The sequence below is a fragment of the Quercus lobata genome, chromosome 11, assembly GCF_001633185.2.
Source record: "Quercus lobata isolate SW786 chromosome 11, ValleyOak3.0 Primary Assembly, whole genome shotgun sequence".
In the NCBI taxonomy this organism is placed as follows: domain Eukaryota; kingdom Viridiplantae; phylum Streptophyta; class Magnoliopsida; order Fagales; family Fagaceae; genus Quercus; species Quercus lobata.
In genome coordinates, this window is record NC_044914.1 from 36881426 (window position 1) to 36893922 (window position 12497).

Sequence of the window (12497 nt, forward strand, 5' to 3'; positions counted from 1 at the left end):
CTTCTAAATCCCAAAACCTAGTCCCTCACTCTTATCTTATGATTGTCCTCTCTCTCTCTCAACTATTAAACCCCTCCACTGATATCACAAATTCAAAATGGTACCCAAAAAGTATTTTTTTTTTTTTTTTTTTGACCTGATAAATTTATTTAGTCTATGGTCTGTTATATTCTCCCGAAAAGCTTGAAACACATTGTGGGCTTTATGCCCGAATGAGCCCGTGCATAATTAATGGACAGTAAATAGCGTATAGCCCATTGATGATTTTTTTTGGGAATATTTAAAGGATTGGAGACACAAGCAAACGGAACCCCAACCCTAAACCCCAAATCGTAATCGATTTGAGCCTCCACACACTCTCAAAATTGAAAATTGTCATCTTTTTATTTTCTGAATCTTCAAAACACAAAACACAAAACACATGGACGGGAAAGGGAAAGGTTTGGCGATGCAATTCGAGATCGCTTTATTTGCTTCAACGTCAGCTACGAGGGATGGAATACAGGCAGAGTGGTATACCATTAAGGTCCCAGATCCTGAGTGTATTTTTCTTCATTCCGTAACTACCGTCGAGAAACCGCTCCGTCCGTTTTCTAAAGTCTGGTTAGCTTGCGCATACAGAGAACATGCAGTGATAGGGACCCGTCTGTACTCTCTTGGCGGCATGAATCCTGATTCTGAACCTTTCGCCGGCGTAACTACCCCCGAATTCGCTCGTTTTCTTAAAGTGCGCAGCTTTGACCTTAGCACTCCTGATGATGGTTGGAAACCTGTTGCTACCATGACTTTTCCTAAGAGGTTCGAACCTCCCTGCCTCGTCCTCGACGATAAGTTATATGTGTTAGGTAGCGTTTCTGCTTCAGAAGTAGAAGCAAAAGGGTATGGCTGGATGGAGGTTTATGACCCCGATTCAAATACATGGGAACCCTTGCCCAATCCTCCTCTTGGGTTTTCACTCTCGGCTCGTTCTCTTGCTTATTACGCTACTCTCGATTCCAAAAAACAGATTCTTGTTGCTCAACATGATCCTGCTTATTACGCTACTCTCGATTCCAAAAAACAGATTCTTGATGAAGATGCGAGTTTGTTTGCTACTTTCTATGTTTATCATGTGATCGATCGATGTTGGACATTACTTGAGCCTCCCAAACGCAAGCTACGTCCTTATTATCATGACCCGGTTCGTGGAAGACGAAGTACTATTGTTGATAACACTATCTATTGGGGTTTCGTTCTAGATGGGATTGTCCGCGTACAGTCTCACAATATAGATGCGGATCTGTACTTCCACGGACGTTTGGACATTAAGCGATTTTTTGAGGATGGTGAATTTGCAGTTGAGTATTGTCCGAAGTTACCTTTGCTCCATGTTGCTGATCAGACATTCTGCCTTTTAATGTTCACCTTTGTTGCTAAAATGGAAGAGGAAGACAGTGGGGAAGACAGTGATATCGAACTTTTTGAAGACAATGGTATTATATTTCTTAATTGTATTGTACTTGATATCTCGCTAAATCCATTTAAAGATGAGGGCAAGCAACAGTCTAAAGAAGAGTTCGATGAAATTTATAAATATCATTTCATGGGGGATTCCAGTAAACAGCTTAATATTTCCCTTGTGTCCGTCCAAAAGTATCCCGTGCGTAATGGTAGCTTCTGGCTCAATGATGCTGTGTTGCTGTAAGTTTATTGCTCTGTCTCTCTCTCTATTTTGCACTTTCCTCTTTCCACAGTCATTCTAAATGTTTTTTGTTTTAAATATATATAAAGTGCTCAAACAAATTGGATCTGACATGCAGAGATCGCCCAACTTATATGCCAATGAAGAAGACACCAAAGTTATCACATGAAACAAGTGTAATGATTAAAGATAATTTAAGATTGTAGGTTGTTTCTTTGAAAATTATATGTATTAAGAAACAGGTATATACTATGTTCCATGTTTATTCGCATGTACCTCACACTTTCAAATTTTCCTAAAGGAATCATTTTTCTTTATTTATTTATTTGATGATTGGTGCTAAGTTTTTGAATATGTGAATAGTTGGGAGACGTATATTACCAAATTCTTTGAGATTATGCATGCACATTTTTTATCAGTATTTTCACTTTCACTTTCACCCAAAATATCATTTAACTTCTTCTCACATGGGTTAATTTACTCCCATCAACCAATCATCCATTATGTATGATGAGATAGAATCCAATAGAGACAAAAAAGACACTAAACTTCCTTTTCTTCACTTTGTAGTCATATGGGTTCAAATGCTTTAACAGAGTATACATTATAAAATTTGGTCTAATGAGCTATCATCTATTGCTTCTCAAGTTCCTCAAAGAGAGGAAGACACTAGGTCGTTTAGTTTGCGTTTGTGTTTACGTCAGATGTGTCTGCGTTTTTGGCCTTTTTTTATTTTTTAAAGGAGCAGTAGGCAAATGAACAGTAACCCACGTGTGAACAATAATTTTTTTAATTATTTTTAGTTTTTTGTTTTCAACAAAATAAGCGGTATCCAAACGCATACTAGGTGTTGTAAAATGATGCTCAACTTTTGGGAAAACAAAATTTAAAGAATGGAGTCACTTCTTGGAGGTTCTATTCCTACATATGCTTATTTACAAGAATAATATATATAATTATTTATGATATTTGAATCTAAAAGTGCAATTTTTTTTTTTAAAGGAATATTGATTTTGGAGGGTGAAAGCACAAAAGCAGAATTTTAATTATATCATAAATGAAGCGATCAATTTAGTGAAGGGTAAGTGAAACTGAAAAAGAGAGGGCAATGTGAAAAAATATGTGAAAGAGCATTCTAGATTCTAGTCCTTATAAATTATTAATATCTTTTTAAATATTTCTCCAGACACAGCTCCCAATAAAAGTTGCATTAACTAATGCAATTAACTAATGCAGGACTACACAGAAGAATCAGTCACGTCACTGAGTCATATGTAAAATCTCTAATAATTTGTTGACTACCCACTGTTTTGATAAAGTACTAGATTAAATCTTCAATTTGGGTACTAAATTTCATGTTCAATTGAAAGAAATAAATCCTAAAAAAGAAAAAAATCACACATGAAGTGTCCATTGGGGAAAATTCTTTTTATTAAAAGTATGGCAGATAAAGCCAAAAGCTAAGTTAATTGAAATAGTACAATGAGACCCATAAATAGTAGCAAAAATAAAATATATAGTAAAAAAAGCTGGCTTTTTCAGCCAATGATTGTCTATTCTCACTTCTAAAACCCCAACCCCAATGCTCTCTCTCTCTCTCTCTCTCTCTCTCTCTCTCTCTCTCTCTCTCTCTCCAAATACAAATATCAACCCCATCCACCAATATCACAAATTCAAAATCCAACAATTTCAAAATTCTCCAACAATTTAATTCTCTGTTTAGAACAAACCCTGATAAATTTTTTTGAGATAAAAGATAGAAATTTTATTAGATAAAGTATGAGAAAACATTACATAAGAACCTTGTAACATCAATACAGGGGAAACTAGAACTACTTTGCAGAAAACAACCGATTATGCAGAAAACAAACAATGTGCAAAAGCAACAATGTACAGAAAGCACATTGTGTAGAAAAAGACACTGTACAAAAAAACAACCAAATATGCATAAAACCATACAGTGCAGAAACAACAATGTACAAAAAACAAACATTGTGTAGAAGAAAAACATTGTAACAGAAATAAATAGAACAAATCACTGAGTAGCTACCAGCTTTTGATACTCCTATAGAAAACCAATTGCTCCATCAAGAATAACCTTTGGATGGGTTTGGATATGCTCAAAATAAAATTTATTTCAAACATTCCAAATTGCCCAAACAATCACTATTCAACTATAAATTTATTTCGGGCCTAAAAACCAAATAAGGCCACAATGTGTTTCAAAGTATATTTTTCGGGGAGAGGGGGAGAAGATATGTATTTGAGAAAGAAGATATTGTGATTTGATTTTTTTATTTTTTTGAGAAAGTAATATTGTGAATTGATGTATGATTATATATTTCTAAATATACATGTAGGCTATATAATATGTGGGTGATGTTACTTTGTAATAAAAAGAATGAAGAGAGAATAAAAATAGAAAACAAATTTTTAGTGGCTTGAGGGAGCAGTAGGACCAAAACGAGGGATGGAAGATTAGCACTTGGCAGACTAGGGGCTCTCTGTGAGCAGGTATGTTATTTTATAGAATGGGAGAATGGTTTTTTTCTTTTATTTTTTTTTTATTTTTTTTTACTCTATTAGTGTCAAAATGGGCAGTTTTTTCACGAGTTCTGAAAACTAAAATTATTCTAAAACAATCTCATAATAATCGTAGTTGTTGTGGCTGTTAACGTTTTCCTCACCCCATAACCAATGAAATCCATGCAGCTTAAACAATTGAACTCTGGAGGCTATGAGGTCATTTTGGTGTCTTCAAGTGCAGTTGGTCTTGGACTTGGTAACCCTTTGTTCTTTTAGCCTTCTCTTATTTAGGATATATCTTAAAATTTTCATTCTTAATTTTCCTTGTGCTCGTAAATTTTATTAGCATTATATTGGGAACAATTTGGTATTGTTATAACTGTGTTTATACTCTATATCTGGTTTTGCTTTAATACCTTGGAATGCTGTTTGAAATTTTCTAGCTAAGAATCTTAGCTATTAGTTTTTGATCAATGACAACATATATGGAGGATAGTACCTGTAGGTGCACAATTTGGAGCCCAAACCCCTATTTTGTAAGTCTTGGTCCAAAGAACCCAACACAGTAAATTTTTTGTAGAGTATGGATCAAAGAACTAGATTTTAATAAGTTAAACGGGGTATTGCATGGAATAAAGTAACACATGAACAAGAACAAAAGCCATTATATTGAAAAATCACACAATCTGATAGGGCTAAAACTTAATTTGCGTATACAAATCAATGCAGTGGGGTTCCTTTGCATGCTACAGTACTCTCTTTTCTTTTTTCCCTTCTCCCTTTCTTATGGGGGCTTCTACACATTATATAGGCATTTTCTTATCATTTGGGCTTTACACTTGTCGATCATCCAAACCTCCACTTGAGCATCTGTCCCATCAGACACCACTTTCAGTTCTTTGTGAGTTGCGGTAGTTAAGGTAGTACTGTTCAGGGGTCTTCTCCACATTAATACGGCCAGGAAAGTAGTTGTAGTGCATTCAAAGTGGTGGTGGCAGCTTTTGCTTAGATATTTTGTGTTTCCTTCCTTTTCACGTATTTAAGGGATGGGCTTTAGTAGCTTGGATGCCCTTTCGCTCCGGATTTTCAGTGTCCGAGAAGAAATTCCTCCTCGGGCCTGTTTTCTTTGTTTCCAGTGATATGTTTAACATGGATTGCTTAAGCCACGTTAACTCCTCGGATGGGCTGGTGTCCTCGGACAGGTCCAAGGCCCAACCTGTTACTTTAGGCCATAGTAGGGCAATTCCCCCACTTCTTGCGTTACTAGGAATAATTATTGCATTTGGATTCCAATTCTAGTTCTAACTCTTTCCATTTTTCTGATGCCTACCTTTGTCTCCATCAAGAAGACAATTTTGGGATTCCATCGTTGCACCAACTCGTGCAATGCTCAAACTAACCAGGGCTTTCCAATTCCCCAACAATTCCAATTTAAGGAATTCATAGCTTTTAGTGGTGTTGCCTTGCAGCCACTGCTGTTTGATTAAATGGGTTTTTGTCTCACCTGTGCACAATTTCTTTTGCTTGCCTTCATTTGTTGCTTCTTCCTCATTCCATAGACTTAGTTTAGTGCTTGATAAATTATCTGTTGTTTCCATCTCCATGATATTACTATTGGGTTGGGTTCGAGCTAGCTTATTCAGTCTTCCTTTTCTATTTTGGGTTTTTTCCCTTCCTTATCTCTACCCATTTCTTTGTTATCTTCATTAAGGCATTTTAATGGGCGGTGGCTTCCTAGTGCCCTTTATTTAAATGGTTCCCTTGGCCCAAGTGCATTATGCCACTCTCACAGCCAATGGGAGATTCATAATCAGAACCCAGGCCCATATCCCCCTTCTTTTCCCCACCTTTTCTTTCGTTAGAAAATACCTCTTTTTTCCTAGCCACATCTTTTGAATTTTTTTGAATTTGAAATTGTAATGACCTTTGCATATTGTTTTTGCACTCCTCTGACACTTCAAACAGGTGCCATTTTGCTTTTTCTCTATTAAGATTCCCGCCTGTCTTTTTGCCAATGTTGTCCACTATTTAGCCACCCATTTCAGCCATTTCCGGTGTTTTTTTGTTTCTTAAGTCTCCATTAGAGTTGTTGTCGAATAAGCTCACTGATGCTTTGAGTGGACATTCCTTTGGACCCCCAGTTTTACTACTCCCTTAAGCTAGCAACCATTCTTCGTATTACAGTGGATCACTTGATAGATTACTATGGGTTGTGTAGTGGCGATCATCATGGCCCATCACTCCACAATAATAGCAAAAAATCGGTAGTCTTTCATAGTGGAAGAGAATTTGGGTTGCTTCTTCTTCTGGACTAATCACCGTTCCTCATCTTCTTAATGGTTTGTCAATGGGGATATTAACCCTTATTCTCATAAATTTTGCTTGATCAGCTAACCATGATCTTGTATCAGCTATTATGAAGGCACCCAAGTTGTTCCCAAAATGTCTCCCCAATTTTTCCGTCATCATGTCGAAAGGCAACCCCCAAATTTGGACCCAGAATGGAAAGTGGGAGAAATTGATGTTGTTTGCTGTCATTCCCTCTCCCATCTCTTGAGGAGGAGGAGGTTGTTTTCAAAATTCCATGGTCCATTTGTCTCCACCCACTGGATTTGAAACTCACTTGTGAATTTGATCTAGAGAATGTTGTTCCCCACTTCTACTATTTTTAGGTTTGGACTAATTTTCCACGTTGATCGCAGCGTATTCTTTAGAGCCCGTATGTTCTGCTTTCTATCTGTCAACAGTTCCCCAAATAGACTCAGAGAACATTCTTCAAATGCCTGTGTGCTGTCTTCTTCTACAATAGAGATATGACCCTTTTCTTCCTTTGTTACATCTAGCTCCATAATCAGGATATTACATAGATTCTGAGTGTGGGACCGCTAACAGCTTATGGATGGGAAGAGATTGACTAGAGTTTTGGTTGATGGCATCTATTCTATTCTATTCACTGAGGGAGAACTCACTAGAAACACAAGAGGAAGACTCCTAAGAAAGAGTGGACTTCTACTAGGGAGAGCTTACGGACATGTCTAAATTGATGATAATTTGTGTACTGGAGAACTGTACAATGAAATTAAAATATTTAATCATTTATTCTTGTTAACTTGTTTGACAAGTGCTCACCTTGGTGTTCTTTGTGACAAGATTTTCAAAGAGCCTTATCACTATCAGAGATCTCAAAGTTAAATTCAAATAAAGGGAAAAAATTTTATATGGTCAAATTGCATAGCTTATGTTGATTCCTTAGGATGGTGCTCATCATCAAAACCTAACTCTTTATAACTACATAAAACTCATGACAATTTGTGTGTTCTTAAGAAGAACAAAACATAATATGGAGCTGAGCAAGAAGCATTTTATGTTAATTTCTTTCTTTATCATTCTTTCATCCCTTGGAATTGAGGCTACTAAGGAGCCACCAAGAACTGGCAAGCACTCTGTGATAATTCACGGAGCATGCCTTGGACCTTGATCATGGTACAAGCTTGTGGCACTACTAAAATCTTCTGGTCACAATGTCACTGCACTAGACTTAGCTACTTCTGGGCCACTTCAAGCAAATGGGCTCCAATCAAGTTCTAACTACTTCAAGCCCCTTCATGGAAGCTCTTCCTTCTCATGAAAGAGTAATCCTTGTTGGTCATAACTTTGGTGGGTTGGCAATTTCTCAAGCCATGGAATATTTTCCAAGTAAGATCTATGCTGCTGTTTTTGTCACTGGCTTAATGGCTAGGTCAACCCCTAACATTTCCACCCTCAATCAAATGGTATTCACTGCCTTAATGCACCTTTTTTTTTTCTTTTTTTGTTAATGGTAAAATTACGATATTAATTAGGTTTAATTGGTGTAACTAGTATGTAAGTGCTGATTGTAACCCTTTTACTCTTGCAATTTCTCCCCAACAAAATTCATGAGTTTTTCTTCTCAAAAAAAAAAAAAAAAAATACATGAGCTTTTATACCATTGAGATGGGTCCTTGATAATGGCTTGTGGTGTTTTGATAATCAATTACTGGTGCTTCGGAGGTGGGAGAAAGGGATGACGGTAATCAATGTTACCTTCCCCAAGGAACAACTTTGGGTACAGGTATAGGGGCTGCCATTTGATCTAATGAACGAAGAGGCAAGAAGGAGGATTAGTGGAAGCTTGGGTGAGGTCTTGGACGTGGATGCCAAATCCATCACCTCAGAATAGGCAAGATTTCTCCGGATTAGTTTTGATTTGCCGTTGGACAAACCTTTGCCAAGGGGAGCTCTGGTGATCAGCCCTGAGGGGGACAAGTTGTGGGTGGCCTTCAAGTACAAGAGAATTGTGGGACTGTGCTACTCGTGTGGACGGCTAGGCCAGAAGATGAAAACTTCCCCCATCATAGTTCATTTACTAGCGATACAGAAGCCGTCCACCTCCCTTATGGTGACTGGTTGAAAGTGGGTGGGTGGCATCGGGTGGATGAGCCTCGGGCCAATGAAAGCAGTCAGGTGGCAGGGCATGAATGTGGCGGCGATGGTACATCAAGTAGATCCTCTCCAAACCTTGGAAACCCTAATCGACTGATTGGGACAACTGACACAAGTATGAGATATGTGGCGGATATCGTGGATGAGATTGGTTAACATAGCGTGAAATAAGGGGTCTTGGAGCATGCTATTTCAGAACCACAATTAGTGGAGGTTGACCTAATGCAAAGTAGTGTATCCGAAATTGGTGAAGAATCCATAGGAATCAATATGGATTGTCCCTTGACTTCAGCCCATAATTATGAGGGGATAGTGGACGTGCATGGAACAAATGACGTGGTACATGTGAATGGTGGGGACAACAATACAATTGCCCCAAATAACGTGATTACTCCCAATACCAAGCAACCTACATGGACAAGAATAATTAGACCAAAGTCTTATGAGAGTACGGATAAACATGGCAGGCAAATACAAAAAGTGGGCCAAAAAAGGGAGTTTGATGACAGTGAATTGACATTGGGACCAGAAACTTTAAAGCATGGAAAAAGGATCAAACATGGACTATGTAACGCTTAACCAAATATATCAACGACGGGGGTTGCCTTGTAGCCCCTCCAAGCACAATGATCATTATGAGCTGGAACTATCGGAGGCTTGGAAACGAACGAACAGTGGAGGTATTCACTAATTTGGTGAAAAGTAAAGGACCCATTATTTTGTTCCTTATGGATACAGAACTAATTTTAATATCATCTTTTTTTTTTTTTTTTTTTAATAACAAAACTCTATTCTTTTTATCGATGTAGCAATGATTTGATTAGTGACACTTTAAAAAGATAATAAATAAGTATTTGAAATGATGATGTTAGTGATATTAAATTTTACAACGTGAGGTTTACATAGATGTATCACCAATTACAAAAAGTAATTCAAAAATACATTTAATAAGTTGACCTACACAAATCAAACTAATTTTCACATCAATTTGTAAAGGCTTTGAAGTAAAACTTATAGTATTTTTAGCATTTTCCTATCTGAATTATTTCTTGTGATTACTGACACATATTTGTAAGACCTATGTATTTAAAGTTATGTTATCTTTAACATTATTCAATTTTTTTGGACTTCTTAAAAGCAGAAAAAAAATATGTAAAACAATTTTTTCCCCAAATTACCAATTTTTTTTTTTTTTTTTTTCAGAAAAATATATTAATTTTTGCTCAAAAATTGGGGGCCTTTTTCTAGTAGGGGACCCTAGGCGATGACCTAAGTGGCCTAGGCTTATGGCCAGCCCTAGGTTTTATTCTTGTAGATGCTTATTTATTGGAAGAATGTATATAATTATTTATGAATATTTGAATCTAAGAGTGCAATTTGTTTTTGAAGGAAATATTGATTTTGGAGGGTGAAAGCACAGAAACATAATTTTAATTATATATAAAATGAAGCAATCGGCTAAGTGATGGGAAAGTACAATTGAAAAAGAGAGGGCAATGAAAATTTAAAATAATATGTGAAAGAGCATTTTAGATTCCAGTCCTCAAATATTATTAGTATCTTTTTAAATATTTGTTCAAACACAACTTCTAATAAAAATTGTGTAAATTAATGCAGGACTAGACAGAAGAATCTCTTATGAGTCTCTTGCATCAATCATGTGATTGACTCCTATGTAAAATCTCTAATAATTTGTTAACCGCCCATTGTTTTGAAAAAATAGTGGATTAAATCTTTTGGGTACTAAATTTCATGTTCAATTGAAAGAGGTTCGTTAAAATAATAATAATAATAATAATCTCACACATGAAAACACAAAAACTAGTTGTTGGAGTTGCCAAATTAGACCTCTTCTAAATGCCAAAACCTAGTCCCTCACTCTTATCTTATGATTGTCCTCTCTCTCTCTCTCTCTCTCTCTCTCTCTCTCTCTATTAACCCCTCCACTGATATCACAAATTCAAAATGGTACCAAAAAAGTTTTTTTTTTTTTTTTTTTTTTTGAGACCTGATAAATTTATTTAGTCTATGGTCTGTTATATTCCCCCAAAAAGCTTGAAACACATTGTGGGCTTTATGCCCGAATGAGCCCGTGCATAATTAATGGACAGTAAATAGCGTATAGCCCATTGATGATTTTTTTTTTGAATATTTAAAGGATTGGAGACACAAGCAAACGGAACCCCAACCCTAAACCCCAAATCGTAATCGATTGAGCCTCCACACACTCTCAAAATTGAAAATTGTCATCTTTTTATTTTCTGAATCTTCAAAACACAAAACACAAAACACATGGAGGGGAAAGGGAAAGGGAAAGGTTTGGCGATGCAATTCGAGATCGCTTTATTTGCTTCAACGTCAGCTACGAGGGATGGAATACAGGCAGAGTGGTATAGCATTAAGATCCCAGATCCTGAGTGTATTTTTCTTCATTCCGTAACTACCGTCGAGAAACCGCTCCGTCCGTTTTCTAAAGTCTGGTTAGCTTGCGCATACAGAAAACATGCAGTGATAGGGTCCAGTCTGTACTCTCTTGGCGGCATGAATCCTGATTCTGAACCTTTCGCCGGCGTAACTACCCCCGAATTCGCTCGTTTTCTTAAAGTGCGCAGCTTTGACCTTAGCACTCCTGATGATGGTTGGAAACCTGTTGCTACCATGACTTTTCCTAAGAGGTTCGAACCTCCTTGCCTCGTCCTCGACGATAAGTTATATGTGTTAGGTAGCGTTTCTGCTTCAGAAGTAGAAGCAAAAGGGTATGGCTGGATGGAGGTTTATGACCCCGATTCAAATACATGGGAACCCTTGCCCAATCCTCCTCTTGGGTTTTCACTCTCGGCTCGTTCTCTTGCTTATTACGCTACTCTCGATTCCAAAAAACAGATTCTTGTTGCTCAACATGATCCTGCTTATTACGCTACTCTCGATTCCAAAAAACAGATTCTTGATGAAGATGCGAGTTTGTTTGCTACTTTCTATGTTTATCATGTGATCGATCGATGTTGGACATTACTTGAGCCTCCCAAACGCAAGCTACGTCCTTATTATCATGACCCGGTTCGTGGAAGACGAAGTACTATTGTTGATAACACTATCTATTGGGGTTTCGTTCTAGATGGGATTGTCCGCGTACAGTCTCACAATATAGATACGGATCTGTACTTCCACGGACGTTTGGACATTAAGCGATTTTTTGAGGATGGTGAATTTGCAGTTGAGTATTGTCCGAAGTTACCTTTGCTCCATGTTGCTGATCAGACATTCTGCCTTTTAATGTTCACCTTTGTTGCTAAAATGGAAGAGGAAGACAGTGGGGAAGACAGTGATATCGAACTTTTTGAAGACAATGGTATTATATTTCTTAATTGTATTGTACTTGATATCTCGCTAAATCCATTTAAAGATGAGGGCAAGCAACAGTCTAAAGAAGAGTTCGATGAAATTTATAAATATCATTTCATGGGGGATTCCAGTAAACAGCTTAATATTTCCCTTTTGTCCGTCCAAAAGTATCCCGTGCGTAATGGTAGCTTCTGGCTCAATGATGCTGTGTTGCTGTAAGTTTATTGCTCTGTCTCTCTCTCTATTTTGCACTTTCCTCTTTCCACAGTCATTCTAAATGTTTTTTGTTTTAAATATATATAAAGTGCTCAAACAAATTGGATCTGACATGCAGAGATCGCCCAACTTATATGCCAATGAAGAAGACACCAAAGTTATCACATGAAACAAGTGTAATGATTAAAGATAATTTAAGGTTGTAGGTTGTTTCTTTGAAAATTATATGTATTAAGAAACAGGTATATACTATGTTCCATGTTTATTC

The 12497-nt window shown here is 37.0% G+C and overlaps 2 protein-coding genes across 2 annotated transcripts; both read left to right on the forward strand.

Annotated features, from left to right (window-relative positions):
• The first annotated feature begins 261 nt into the window (after positions 1–261).
• Positions 262–1887, forward strand: LOC115966799. Its single transcript, XM_031085956.1, has 2 exons — positions 262–1680; positions 1800–1887. Exons 1-2 carry the CDS (start codon positions 422–424, stop codon positions 1885–1887), a joined length of 1347 nt encoding a protein of 448 aa, XP_030941816.1. The 5' UTR covers positions 262–421.
• Positions 1888–10946: 9059 nt separating this feature from the next.
• LOC115969193 lies at positions 10947–12497 on the forward strand. The gene is made up of 2 exons (XM_031088782.1): positions 10947–12228; positions 12348–12497. The coding sequence occupies exons 1-2, from the start codon at positions 10964–10966 to the stop codon at positions 12433–12435; spliced, it is 1353 nt and encodes a 450-aa protein (XP_030944642.1). The 5' UTR covers positions 10947–10963; the 3' UTR covers positions 12436–12497.